General features: G+C 41.3%; 1 protein-coding gene across 2 annotated transcripts in view; it reads left to right on the top strand.

Annotated features, from left to right (window-relative positions):
- LOC126336891 (glutathione S-transferase D5-like) overlaps positions 1-15,652 on the top strand; it is a 75,226-nt gene that overhangs the window by 48,697 nt on the left and 10,877 nt on the right. For both annotated transcript variants that reach the window (XM_050001003.1, XM_050001004.1), the window contains exons 2-4: positions 3,141-3,293; positions 3,718-3,776; positions 4,786-4,924. In XM_050001003.1, the coding sequence (XP_049856960.1) occupies positions 3,150-3,293; positions 3,718-3,776; positions 4,786-4,924 (342 nt within the window). In that variant the 5' untranslated portion in view covers positions 3,141-3,149. The remainder of the gene's footprint in view (positions 1-3,140; positions 3,294-3,717; positions 3,777-4,785; positions 4,925-15,652) is intronic.

The raw sequence follows: 15,652 nt of genomic DNA, 5'->3' as shown, positions 1-15,652 counted from the left end.
ATGTTGAGCAATTCGGCGGTACGTCCACCTGACCTCCTGCATGCCCACTATACGCCCTAGCTCAAAGTCCGTCAACTGCACATACAGTTCACGTCCACGCTGTCGCGGCATGCTACCAGTGTTAAAGACTGCGATGGAGCTCCGTATGCCACGGCAAACTGGCTGACACTGACGGCGGCGGTGCACAAATGCTGCGCAGCTAGCGCCCTTCGACGGCCAACACCGCGGTTCCTGGTGTGTTCGCTGTGCCGTGCGTGTGATCATTGCTTGTACAGCCCTCTCGCAGTGTCCGGAGCAAGTATGGTGGGTCTGACACGCCGGTGTCAATGTGTTCTTTTTTCCATTTCCAGGAGTGTATTATTTTACATGAAACCAATACAATTTCCTTCTTAGCTTTGAATGCCATGGCCAGGAGCCCTGCGCCATTGTGCTTTCTGATAAATAAATAAAGAACAAAAGTAACTACTTTGCACTAAACCTTACAACAAATAGTCTATTACCTAAAGATCCAATAAGGTAGCATGCTGTCATCGTTCAATGTGTTCTGTGTGGAGGAAACGATGATCTGATGCTTAACTGAAAATGCGGATAATTTAAATTTACTATATCTTTTAAACAAATTAAGTTACAGAGTTGATATTTACACTCTTTGTCCTTTTAATGATGCGCTTCTATATGAAATGTCGATCGTTAAGACCGAATAAAGCGTTCAGAATTTAGCATTTAGATCTTTGTTACAAAACTTGTTAATCGCACTTTAACTGTAAATCCTAACCTATTATAGATACGATCAATATTCAACTTTTATTGGGATCACCATGAAAATTTATGGAGGATGGCAGATTAAAATTACTGTGGCTTAATTTCCCAGCATTTCTAGAGAATTAAATAATTTTCATAAATGTTTCCCTTTATAGCAAATCTTAGGTCCGCCATATTTAACACTGCTACGTCTCCTCAGCCACTAAAGCCTTCTAATGCGTTTCCATGTGATGAGGTTCTCATCTTTCTCACTCGTACACTATAGCGCCTAGGCCTCAGTAGACAATAGACGCCTGTGAGTTTCTCCATTTGCGCCCTTTGTTACATCCGGTCCTGGACAACACGGTTCGTTTCACATTCACTGAAGGCTGACTCTTTCGGCCATATACTTAAATGAGAGCGAAATGCGTGTTAACTCACAGAATATCTGCCTAACAGTGATGTAATGTAATGGAGATCTTTCTGTATCTCCTGGCCTTTTCCAAGTATACCTCCTCCTCTTGTCATTCTCGAACAGAGAATTCTCTGTAACTGCTAGTTGTTGCACAAATCAATTACTCTTCCTCTTCTTTCATTTCTGTTATCAAGCCCTCTTTCTTTCGTAATTTTACCTTCTACTCCTTCCTCTACAACCTCATTCCAATCCTCCATGATTGTTAGATATCATATTCCTGTATGTACTGAATTACCCGTTCAATTTCCTCATGTACTTCCTGTGTCTCTTTGTCTTCGGCTTCCGACTTCTGTATGTGTACCTGAACTATCTACGTCAGTGTTGGTTTGCTGTCGATTCTGATGAGAATTTGTGTCTTTAATGCAGTGGTTCCCATTCCCTTCTGCATCCTTAGGCCGTTTATCATTGCTGATTCTTCGTCTTTTGGGGCAGTTTTCCACCCCAAGGGCAAGAGGGTGCCATGAACCTCTATCCACTCCTCCGCTCTCTTTGACAAGGCCGTTGGCTGAGTGAGGGCGACTTCTTATTCCTAAAGCCATCTGCCGCCATTTATTATTATTTTTATTCAAAATTTAAGCTGTGACATATTGAGTATCAATCAAAGACGCTACTCCTAGATCATTTGTGCATCTGTGGACAACATTCCTGAAATAGACAGGCCGTCATATAGACCCCCACCTGCAACCAGTGGAACATCTGTGTCATGAGTGAGAAAGTCACCTCCAACCAAAGACATTCCTCATTGAAAGTTTCTCCTACAGAGTTAAAGCCGTCATAGACATTTGGACATATCCGACATTAATGTCCGCTAATAAACGTTCGGATACTTCAGATAGTGTATTCCTAGAGTTTAAGTGAGTGTAATGGATGCTAGGATACTGTAATGTTATGTTTGTGTTGTATGGTGACGAGTGGACACTAGGTGGTGGAACCCGCTGTGTACACATAGCTTACTCATCACGAAAAGCACTAATGAGGTCGTCGAATGTAACGTCTCCATCCTGCGGACGGCTCACATTCAGTGGTGTCACATACCTTCACTTTATGAGACACTGCGGAGAGGCTTATAATTTAATCCAGGACACAGGCGATCAGCTACTCTACACAATCGACTCTCCTACTGCTGACGGCCAAATACCTGTTGTGAAACTTTCGTTCTTCGCAACGATTCTAATGTTCGAGTCGAGCGCCACTGCACAAGTGGGCCTTAGCCATCTCGGCTATGGAGGTAGGTTGTATCTCTGCTAATCTGGTCGTAATGACATAATGAGCAGCCTAATGAGCAGCTTAACGAGCAGCGCGCAAGTTTCCGACGAACGGTGGTGGGTCGTCCACACGATGCTTGTGCCGGTTGGGCTGACGTGATTTTGTTGCAGCCAAGAACGGTTATTAAGTCATTTTGTACTCTCTCCTGGATATATGTTGGTTTTTTATATAAAGCGTCAGGGAAAACTATACAAATAGTAAAGTAAAGTGTATTCCTACTGTATGAATAGTTGGGAGGCCCTCGAGAGGAATGTTCAGTCACCTAAGTGCAAGCACTTTCAATTGGACGCCAGTTCGTGCCTTGTGCGTGTTTAATCTACCGGGAAAAGGTGGACCTACGGTTAAACACGGAATCTGAACCACATGTCGTTCCTGGAATATATTGATATCAGTGAGAGGTGAGGGCTAGCGTAAAGCCTGACTGAAAATATCTGTTGTCCTGTCGGAACTCGATCCCGTGACCACTCGGTTTCCAGTCACGTTTGTATTACTAGACCACCAGTTTCCTATATGCAAACAATTACAGTACAATTACATACAAACCATCAAGGTAATTTCTGTTCTCTCTTGAAACAATTTAAACAGATTAAATGCAAAACCTTAGATGAGTGATAGCTCATTGTAAAGTGTTTCCATAAGTATGTGATATATTTTGCAGAAGACAACAATGGCACCTCTAATTTTGTACGACCTCGACGCCAGCCCCCCATGTTGCCTTGTACGCATCATCGCTGATGAGATTGGAGTAGACCTCGAGAAAATTCCTGTGGTCGACATTGAAAAGGAAATGGGCACCCCAGAGAGGCTGCAGGTATGTTAAACTTCGTTTACGTAAAATATGTAGTCTTATTACTGAACATTACCACAAAAAACGAGAAGACATTGTAACAAAATATATAGTTTTCGCTTTCACTGCTGAAATTCCTTTAAAGATAGGCTTAAATTTAAAAATGTGTGAAACTCACATAAATTCTTAAGAGCTTATAGCTCTATGGTGTTACAGGACAGTCATGCTGAAAACTAAGCACGTTAATGATAGCTGATAATGTTTATGTAATTACTGATAGCGTTAAATTTCGATATGATGAGAAGTTGGTTTCATTGATTTAAGGAAGATCTCCCTTGATTATTTCCGGTTTACAATGTGACTAGTTTATAACTTGTATTTAGTTAAAGCAGCTTGGAAAAGATACACCATTCTCAGTATTTCATTAAGGAATAATGTTTTGTTCCAGATAAATCCACAGCGCACGGTTCCAGCACTTGTTGACAATGGATTGAATATTGCAGAAAGGTTAGTATGAGTGAACAATTGCAAGCTAAAACTGAGCGAGTAATTGAGACATGTTAGAACTGAACGAACCTTGGAGACAAGTTGGAACTATGCTCCATGTATGGATTTGAACCAAGAGCCTTCGACTCAAACGGTTAATTTGCTCCAGTTCCACTCCAAACCTTTCAGATTGCCCGTCCAACACAAAATTTTAGGTTTCCGAACGCACCATATCTTCCGCAATAGAATAATTTTGTTACTAATTAAAATAGCCCCTACATATAGCACATATCCTGTTCATTGTGATGAAGAAGAAAGACCAGTAGTTCATACTTCTCCTGAGAAGAAAACATAGAGGAAGGAAAATAAAAACTACTTTATCTAGGCCTAACAGCTTCGTAAATTCTTAGTGTACTTGCTTCGGAGACAACTTTTCCTGCAGAATGATGACAAACAAGTACTAACTTATAACTAACTTCTGGAACAGCTCCAGGTATATGAAACTGATCTAAACGTTTCTACCTGTTAAGGTCATTTAAATATAAAATGAGAAATTTCATGCCACTATTAAATATGTTCGATTTGCAGATCAGATTCGGAGCATTGAGGCTTCATTTTGATTGCAAGCTTTTCGATAGGGATTGCATAAGTACACAGGTGCCAGATCAAAGAATTTTATCGTCACCTGTAATGCGTTGCTCCAGTAACTTGGAATTAAATGTCAGTATATTCATCATGTGCCATGTAGAAACATGACATTTTGATAACCATTTTGATAATAATTAATGACGGTACTACAGTCCGTTCACTATTTGTACAGTTCCAAATGCAAATGAATTGTTTACAGTGCGGATGGAGCTTCGATGTTTCGTAACCTGCCGTGCAAAATATACATATTCAATGGCTGCATACTGACACTTTTTCTCTTACTCCAAAGGTATCAGGTGCAGCCCATTCCGTTTAAAAGTCGGAAGAATATTGTTTATAATGGACTTTTATTCAGTGAAATTTATTCTTATTTCTTTTTCAGCCGAGCGATTGTAACATACCTTGTATCAAAATATGCAAAGGACGATTCTCTGTATCCTAAAGATCTAGAGAAACGTGTCCTCGTAGACCAGAGGCTGTATTTTGATCAAGATTTCTACAATGGAATTTTGAAAGTTATTGTAAGTATGGCATTTCTACATTATTTATGAGTCTCAGAAATATAAAAGCAGCTGACATTAGGGTATCGAGAATTTGTGCAAAAGTATGCGTGGGTAATAAAATTTCGGAGTGCTTACGAGCTTATAGAATACGTGAAAATGTTTTCTGAATTTTATTCTGTGCTTTTTCTGAATACTCATCTCAAAGTCTGAGAGTGTGTTTCAATATCGTCTTATCATTGTTTATCATTAATTCAGAAATTTTCCACGAAGCAGTTATTGTAGTAGAATAGCTTGCCACTAATAACCAGATAGATTTTAAATAAAAAAAGAACGGTATGTCACTCACCGTCGAAGTAAACATTCAGAGAGATCAGACTGCGGCTAAAAAGGCAGGTTGAATTCCATAAAATTCAGCTATTCAATCTGATAAATAAGAGATACAGTATTGAACAGTCAATGACTTTGAACTTCATTGAAAACGTGGGGGTGACACAGATTTCCACCCTCCACCCGGAAACCGTTAACTCTGGATGGGAGGTAACTTCGATGCATTACTGTAAAATGCTAACTTAGGGTTGGAGGAAAATGGAGATAGACGAATAATGCAATAAATAACGTGAATTACCAACACTGTGACTGCGACAAGAAAACGAAGATGATAAAGGGCAGTACAACATTAAATCGAGGATACTTTCCATTTGTTCGGATATGATAATCCATGCTCATAGATTCACTTGTAAGTTATTTACAGCATCATCTCAGATTTTAAAATGACCACCGAGCGATACGGGCGCAAATTTGGGTATATTTCCATTTAGTCATTCTTCAGTTTTGAAATAAACTACTTCATGCTCAGCATGGTAAGACTACCTTTACAGACCTAATGCTACAGCACAGTTTAACGTAATGGGTGTGACTGGCGGCGTTGTGTCCTCCAAGAGAAAACTCCACTGAATAAGGCTTCAGTGGGATACATGCCGCTAAAAAAACCTGAGCAGAGCATTTTTCCGTGTTTTAGAGAAAATTAGAAAAAATTGCTTCTGTTCAGCAGTAATATTTTTGGAATGTTAGTCTGCTAAATCTGAACCTCCAAGCCAACATTATATAGGCTCCACAAACACATTGCTTTGCAGATATTCTGCAATTAGTAGCAATTTATTGCACCACACATCCTAATTTTGCAAATATTCCTCGTTCTATCGTAATATATTATTCCTGGAGACAGATTTCATCATAGTTAATTATGTTCGTTCCTATGTGGCAGCACACTATCTGTGTGTTGTTAAAACTGCTAACACGGCGCTGTGGCCTAGGAGACACGGTACAACAACTCTAGAATTTACAACGCCTTCAATTATTATCATACAGTATGGAAACAATATCATTCTGTATAGTCTCGGCTGGCGCAATGCTTAATTCCACTTGAGAAATACTTTAAAATCACTGTCACGTACGATTTATTCAACTGCAAGTGGTTTCCATACTTTATTCATCTTCAGGTATTCTGACTCTCCAACTGTTACTGCCCACAATTAGTGTAAAGACGTCCATTTGCAAAGACGTTCACAAACTGAATCGGCAGCCGCTGGCATTAGTCGAAACATTGTGAAAACACACACACACACAATCTGATCAAACGTTACACGGACGTTAGTGAACATTAATATGGGGTGCCCACTACATTATGACAGCTTGAATGCTGGGGCCCGGTTCAGTGAGATGGATGTGGTTGAATGACAGAGCATTCTTCTTCTAGATCCAAAACTACAGAAGGTTGTGATACTTAACGCTGAGGCCTGAAGCGAAGTCGATGTTCTAAGACATTCTTACTCATCCCACAGGTATTCAGTTCGGCTTAGGTCAGGACTTTTTGCAGACCAGTCCATTTCACGAATGTTATTGACCAAATAATCAAAGCTTGACCACTTGGACTTCCTAAATAAAGTAACGATAATATTCATTACATAATAAACGTTATATTATTTTACATGAAACCAATACAATTTCCTTCTTAGCTTTGAATGCCATGGCCAGGAGCCCTGCGCCATTGTGCTTTCTGATAAATAAATAAAGAACAAAAGTAACTACTTTGCACTAAACCTTACAACAAATAGTCTATTACCTAAAGATCCAATAAGGTGGCATGCTGTCATCGTTCAATGTGTTCTGTGTGGAGGAAATGATGATCTGCATTATGGCAGGGCGCATTGTCATGTTGACACGAGTCGTCTGCGAACAAAACTGCTCTTCTACTGTACGCACTACACCGTGTTGTAAAATGTTTTCATATCCTAAACATATACTGTTTTCTTAGTCCAGTAAGGATACTGTAACTGCGAAAAATACACTCGTACCATAACACCACCTCCTCCACGCTCTAGCCCATTCGAAGAGCTCGAAACTACATTGTTCGTTAGTCGGGCTATAAACAGATAGTCTGCCTCTGCCCCAGATTGGCAAGAGCAGGTACTGTGGTTTTCGTTGTACCGACACCACGGCAAGTGCACAGTCAGGATGGATCATTCAGTTTCAACATTCTTCATTGAGCATGACTTCCATCAAATTGCCACAGGACATAGCGTGATGCATCACTCAGAATCACTCGCTTCATTCATCCGTTGCCCATTGGTTTCACTCTCTACACCACCACAAGCATCGCTCGCTCGACACTGGCTATGGAGGTATTAGGCTATGAGCAGCTGCTCGACCACTGTAGTCCATTCAACTCCCTACGCATAGAGTTGTGCTATCTGGACTGCTAGTAAGCACTTCGAAATTCACGTGTAATTCCTTCTTCTGATTTCATGGATTATTTTAGAGCCACCCTCTGCAGTGCTCAGTGGTCTGCCTGATTTTGATTAATCTGTGCTTGCCTCTTCGTGTCTGCACTTCACAGTCCCAGCACAACAGTTGAGTTGTGCAGATCTGGAAGGATTGAAATGTCTCTGATGGATTTCTTACTCTAATGACACCCAATAACTGGTCCACATTCGAAATCACTGTGCTCATATAACTGTCCCATTCTGCAGATATAGCTGAAAATACTCTCCACCTCCTTTTACACGGGCAGGACATCTAGTGATCGGTTCCCCATTAGATAGGAGTGTCCGGATACTTCCACATCTACATCTACAACCCTACTCCAAAGCCACCTGACGGTGTGTGGCGGAGGGTACTTTGAGTTCCTCTATCGGTTCTCCCCTCTATTCCCGTCTCGTATTGTTCGTGGAAAGAAAGACTGTCGGTATGCCTCTGTGTGGGCTCTAATCTCTCTGATTTTATCCTCATGGTCTCTTCGCGAGATATACGTAGGGGTGAGCAATATACTGCTTGACTCCTCGGTGAAGGTATGCTCTCGAAACTTCAACAAATGGCCATACCGAGCTACTGAGCGTTTCTCCTGCAGTGTACTACTAGAGTTTATCTATCATCTCCGTAACGCTTTCGCGATTACTAAATGATCCTGTAGCGAAGCGCGCTGCTCTCCGTTGGATCTTCTCTATCTCTTCTATCAACCTTATCTGGTACGGATCCCACACTGGTGAGCAATATTGAAGCAGTGGGCGAACAAGCGTACTGTAACCTACTTCCTTTGTTTCCGAATTGCATTTTCTTAGGATTCTTCCAATGAATCTCAGTCTGGCATCTGTTTTACCGACGATCAACTGTATATGATCATTCCATTTTAAATCACTCCTAATGCGTACTCCCAGATAATTTATGGAATTAACTGCTTCCTGTTGCTGACCTGCTGTATTGTAGATAAATGATAAAGGATCTTTCTTTCTATGTATACGCAGCACATTACACTTGTCTACATTGAGATTCAATTGCCATTCCCTGCACCATACACCAATTCTCTGCAGATCCTCCTGCATTTCAGTACAATTTTCCATTGTTACATCCTCTCGACATACTATTGCATCATCCGCAAACACCTCAGTGAACTTCCGATGTTATCCACAAGCTCATTTATGTATATTGTGAATAGCAACGGTCCTACGACACTCCCCTGCGGCGCGCCTGAAATCACTCTTACTTAGGAAGACTTCTCTCCATTGAGAATGACATACAGCGTTCTGTTATCTAGGAACTTTAGATCAATTTGTGTGTTGTAAACATATCGGGTCTGCCATGTCACTCTTGGCTTCACCAACTCACGGCATCGCACCAAAGTGCAGTATACGGGAGAGTGTCAATTGAGTGCTTATACCTGGAGTCACGAACGACGGCGGTCGAATTTAGTCTTGTTCTGCGCATCTACGTCACGCATTCTCTGACCACCGGTGAGCGTTCAGTAGTGTTCTAAGCGCTCTGTTGTGAACAGCACTAGCATTAAACGTGACTGTGGCGAGTTATTTAGTCAAATTTTATTCGGTTTGTTACTAGTTGTCGTGGACCATGACTGTGCTTAGCGACAAATTCTACGTAAGCAAGCGAGAGAGGTGATTTAGAAGATACAAGCTCAGAGTACTTCTATGCGCGTGCCATAACTTTGGCTTGGAACCGGAAACACTGCAATCCCAGGCCTCGACTACGTCTACACTCCATTGTTTGTTAGTCGGACTATAAACAGATAGTTCGTCTCTGCCCCAGACTGGCAAGAGCAGGTACTATGGATTTCGCTGAACCGACACCACGGCAAGCGCACAGTAAGATAAGCTCATTCATTTTCAACATTCTTCATTAAAAAAATTTAAAAGAAAAGGTTCAAATGTCTCTGAGCACTATGGGACTTAACATCTGAGGTAATCAGTCCCGTAGAACTTAGAACTACTTAATCCTAACTAACCTAAGGACATCACATACATCCATGGCCGAGTTAGGATTCGAACTGACGACCGTAGTGGTTCAAGAAGTGGTTCAAATGGTTCTGAGCACTGTGGGACTTAACACCTGAGGTCATCAGTCCCCTAGAACGTCTGCTTAAACCTAACTAACCTAAGGACATCACACACATCGACGCCCGAGGTAGGATTCGAACCCACGACCGTACTGCAGTATCCATCGCCGTGTGTGTTTGCAGGGTAGCTGGGTGCTGCCGCCGCGAAATGTCAGCAGTCACTGACGCCGACTTGCTGACACAATGACCCCCGAGCCCGGCAGCGTGCTAGCTTAGGATGCGCACAAGCGGGCTACCAGTGCAGGGTTCAGTGCCCAGCGCGAGGCGTCAGCGCGGGATACGTCTCCTGTTATCCAACGAGGCAGCACACAATGGCGAGCCGGAGTGAGCGAAACATTCCTTGCCGCTTTCGGTGCTCATTCCGCTTACAAAATCGACGCGTACTCTCTGCAGTTTTTCTCAAACTGTTTTACATAAACTAATAGGTCAAGGAAGTTAGTTTTCAAGTTACTTGTTGATTTATACGTTAGCTTCATGGTGAAGTGCCGAAAATTTCGATAATGGTAATACTTAACGCGATATTCGCATCTAAATACGACGCTGCGCGGAATTCTAAAGAGTTTGCAATGAAAATTATGGGTCGCCATGATTTTGCGTTTTGTGCATATTACAACATATTTTGCTGCAAACAAAGATAAGCTAAGATATTAAGTTTTTCTTTATACTTGAGAGGAGGTCTCTACCTGTGTCTAGTCTCCATAAAATTGAATTAATGTAGCACGATCACTTCCGACCACACGTGCACGGTCATGAAACCGATCGAGATATCGAAACGAGATTTTGCTGGATAATATGCAAATAGGAGCGTATTTTGCTACAGGGTCAACATAAGGAACTTCCTTATTTAATGCGATATAGCTGAAGCTATGGTTTTTATTTTATTTTTTCGCTACAACATTGTAATTTTTTTAGGTGTGTTAAACAACTGTTTAAAAGAGAATTTGCTAGTAAGAAACTAAACGTAAAATTTCATATCTTATTTAACAGCAAACCGACACAATGAAGTTTTCCTTAAGCTATTTACTACCCTAGTCTACTGCTGCATTTTAATAAGACACTCTGTTTCACGATTCTGCCGCAATAGTTAGTTATTGCTACTTAAATTTGTTCCAGTTTATACCGTATTTTTACAACAACAAAAAAAATTAACCCTGTCAACAAGAGAAGTAGCCGTTCGTCATAACTGATGATCCCAGAATGAGATTTTCACTCTGCAGCGGAGTGTGCTCTGATATGAAACTTCGTGGCAGATTAAAACTGTGTGCCGGACCGAGACTCGAACTCGGGACCTTTGCCTTTCGTGGGCAAGTTTTCTACCAACTGAGCTACCCAAGCACGACTCATGCCCCGTCCTCACAGCTTTACTTCTGCCAGTTCCTCCTCTCCCAGCTTCCAAACTTAACAGAAGCTCTCCTGCGAACGTTGCAGAACTAGCACTCCTGAAAGAAAGGATATTGCGGAGACATGGCTTAGCCACAGCCTAGGTCCCGAGTTCGAGTCTCGGTCCGGCACACAGTTTTAATCTGTCAGGAAATTTCATATCAGCGCACACTCCGCTGCAGAGTGAAAATCTCATTCTGGAAACATCCCCTAGGCTGTGGCTAAGCCATGTCTCCGCAATATCCTTTCTTTCAGGAGTGCTAGTTCTGCAACGTTCGCAGGAGAGCTTCTGTTAAGGTTGGAAGGTAGGACACGAGGTACTGGCAGAAGTAAAGCTGTGAGGACGGTGCGTGAGTCATGCTTGGGTAGCTCAGTTGGTCGGCACGGTAACTCAGCGTGTTTGGTCCGAGAGTTAGCTGCCCTCTGTAATAAAAAAAACTGAGTTAATGGATCAACTACGAACTGAAATGGGTGTCTTTCGACGTGCGCCCCGAGCAGATACAACGAACAAAATGAAATTTAGCCGGCACGGTTGCTCAGCGTGTTCGGTCAGAGGGTTAGCTGCCCTCTGTAAAAAAAAAAAAAAAAAAAAAAAAAAATGAGTGAATAGATCAATAACGAACTTCAACTGGCGTCAGGTGACGTCCGCCACAAACAATTGAAACGAACAATAACGAACAAAATGAGATTACAAAAAAAAAAAAAAGTTGGTAGAGCACTTGCCCGCGAAAGGCAAAGGTCCCGAGTTCGAGTCTCGGTCCGGCGCACAGTTTTAATCTGCCAGGAAGTTTCATAACAGATGATGTTTCTTCAAATGAAACAGAGTTAGCAATTAAGGCAAACAAATCCCAATTTTGCAATTTTGGTGAAATTTTCTAACATATCGTATTTATAATGCTGTACGATCGGAATGGAAGCTTACAAAAGGATGCTCTCCCAATTTTTCATCTGAGAAAAATGAACATAATTCGCAGCAAATAATTTACAATATCTCTTTTCATAACCCCATTCACAGTGAATAAATGACAATCATGTTTTTGTTATATTGTTAACCACGGATACAGAGGCACCTAATTTGTTATTTCTAATAGAATAGTACTGCATTTTTCCAGCTTGCTAACTACTTGTGAAAATCAGTATCACTTATGAACTGAAATATATTCGTAGTATGAAGCTCTGTACGGGGATAGGAGCACAAATGTGGTATACTATTTGCTTTACCTTGTCATGCGTATTTCAAATCTGAGGTATAGAAAGAATGTCGTTTGGTAAGTTTCGGTCCCAGCTGTTTATTATTAAAGAGACACTACGTTACAGGATTCCCCTGAAATTGTAACAGAACTGGCGACTTATTTTCATTTTACTTGCTAAACTTTTTTACAAAAAAATCTTCATCAATTACGCTTTTTGGAAAGAAAGAAGGTTAACAAGTGAGGCAAAAATAAATCATTTCTTTTGTAGCAAATTCTGAATAATCTTGTAAACCATTGTCTTTTCCGTAAGGAGCAGGGGCCACTGAAAGTTAGTAAGTGATTTCCTTTCTGGATCTTTAGTCTTCTGAAACAGCAGGAACTGAGAAAAAATGAATTCAATGCCTTGTTAAGCAGTACATCTTCGATATTAAAATAAACCTGTAATTTCTTCACCTGTGTTGTTACAAAAACCTACAGTAAACTTCGATTCGCCGTTGACGATATTAAACAAAATGACATTGTTTCGTTACTTTATGAGTCGCTCGAAACTACTCGTTCAGGCTAAAATAGATTATAAATTAATACAGTCAATCTTTAACAGATTAAAAGATAATTATGATGGAAAATAATAATACGTTCAGTATAATTATGGTGGAGAAGTTCACCATTTTTCTCTGAATGAGGACAGGAACGCAAAAATAATGCAGTGTTTGGTGAGAATTGTTTTCAAATTTCTCAGATGAAAAAATGGAGAAAATTCTTTTATATGCTTCCGTTCCAGTCGCAATAAAATTGGCGATTTGTTTTTGTCTGAATTTTGAACCATTCGCATTTGGAGAAACGTCATGAATCATGAGAAACGGCTACATTTCTCTTGTTGACGGATTTAACTTTGCTTTTTCTTGTTGAAATACGGTATAAACTGCACAATATCTACTGAGACAGAATCGTGAAACAGAGTGCCTCATTACACATGCAGTAGGCGGTCAATAGCTTATTGGAAAAAGTCATTGTATCGGTTTGCTGTTAAATGAGATAAGATATTTCACTTTTAGTTTCTTACTAGCAAATTCTCTTCGCGGAACGTGTCTAAGAATCTTAAAAAAATTACTGTATTGGACTGAAAAAACAATATAAAATCCACAGCTTTTGCTATATTGTCGTAGACAAGAACATTTCCTATATTAACCATGTAGCAAAGTACTCTCCTTTTCGCATGCTAGAACCTGCCAAGTTCTTGCATCGATATTTAGGAGATATGATGAAAATATTTCATTCGCGTGCGCGTGTAGTCGAAAAAATCGTGCTACGTAAATTCCATTTTCTGGAGACTGGAGACAGACATAGACCTCCTCTCAAGTCTAAGGAAAAATTCAATATCATAGCTAAATTTATTCGCAGCAACATATGGTGTAATATGCACAAATTGCAAAATCATAACGACCTATGTTTTTCATTAGAACCTTTTTCGAATTCCGCGCACGGTCGTACTTAGATGCGAATATCACGTTAAAACTTTCCCGTCCGCAAGTGTCGTACAAATTTATTCGCTTGGCGCCGGCAGAGCTAATTCACATTAGTTGGCTTGTCGCCGGCCGCTTGTCACCTTTCCTTTGACCACAAGCTTGAAACACATTGACTTCTGCGCGATAAAATTTTCCATAAATCCTCAATTTTGCCGTATCGTTCCACAAACTCGAATTTTCTTTTCAAGTAATTTCTTGCAAGTTCTACACATAATAATTATCCATGTAGAGGTGATGCCACATCCCATAAGAAGGTGTCAATAGTTCCATCACTGCATTTGCTGAAAGGTTGTCCAGCGCCGGAATATATCTTCAATGAGAAAATGTATCCCGTACTGGAATCACACAGTATCCGAATGAGAATGCTATATTTCATAATTTTCGACGGATTGTAAACTTTAAAAATTAACTGTCCATACCAGGGTATCATTCCTTCATCAACTGAGATGTTTTGACTTAGATTAAACGTTTCTTTAAACTTTTCGGAAAAATAATCAATTACGAGTTGCACTTTGAAAAGCCAGTCAGCATCATCCGGTTTATTGTTGTTGTAGGAAAAATGTAAAAACGATAACATTTGTCTGAATCGGTTGCGGTACATCGTTTTGCAAAATATCGGTGTGTCTATCAACGGATTCGTTGGCCAGTAATCATCGAACCTTGTTTTTTTTTTACAGTTCCCATAAGAATAGCAAGCCCAAACTATTTTCTAAGTTCGGGTCCCGTAATGTTGACAAATCTGGCATTTTTATATCCACTTTCCTTCTGTTGCAATTTTGACTGTTATACTTGAAGGTTTCATTGCTAATATATTCAAATAGATCGTTCCAAGTATATAATTCTACGATATCCACGATTCTCTGTGTGTCTTTGGGAAGTGTGTGTGGGCCGGAATATCATTCAAATTTATTATTGGTCCTCAGTAAATCGTAGCCTATCTTCTTCGTCTGATTCATCCAAATCAGTTGGCAACCGTAACGTTCGCCGAATTCTGCTTGGACGTATTTCACTATCTTCGGACGATTCTGCTCCAATTTCATTTTTTTTATATCCAATGTTTTCTTCCCAATTGGCCAAGTCGTCAAGAACATCAGACAAGACGAACGCGCTTTCATCGTAAATAATCGTATCGTCTCTTTCGTCTGCCATAATGAAAGTTCACAAATACACTCCTGGAAATGGAAAAAAGAACACATTGACCCCGGTGTGTCAGACCCACCATACTTGCTCCGGACACTGCGAGAGGGCTGTACAAGCAATGATCACACGCACGGCACAGCGGACACACCAGGAACCGCGGTGTTGGCCGTCGAATGGCGCTAGCTGCGCAGCATTTGTGCACCGCCGCCGTCAGTGTCAGCCAGTTTGCCGTGGCATACGGAGCTCCATCGCAGTCTTTAACACTGGTAGCATGCCGCGACAGCGTGGACGTGAACCGTATGTGCAGTTGACGGACTTTGAGCGAGGGCGTATAGTGGGCATGCGGGAGGCCGGGTGGACGTACTGCCGAATTGCTCAACACGTGGGGCGTGAGGTCTCCACAGTACATCGATGTTGTCGCCAGTGGTCGGCGGAAGGTGCACGTGCCCGTCGACCTGGGACCGGACCGCAGCGACGCACGGATGCACGCCAAGACCGTAGGATCCTACGCAGTGCCGTAGGGGACCGCACCGCCACTTCCCAGCAAATTAGGGACACTGTTGCTCCTGGGGTATCAGCGAGGACCATTCGCAACCGTCTCCAT

This window comes from Schistocerca gregaria, chromosome 2 (assembly GCF_023897955.1).
Source record: "Schistocerca gregaria isolate iqSchGreg1 chromosome 2, iqSchGreg1.2, whole genome shotgun sequence".
Lineage (NCBI taxonomy): Eukaryota > Metazoa > Arthropoda > Insecta > Orthoptera > Acrididae > Schistocerca > Schistocerca gregaria.
This window is presented reverse-complemented; position numbering and strand designations above follow the sequence as displayed.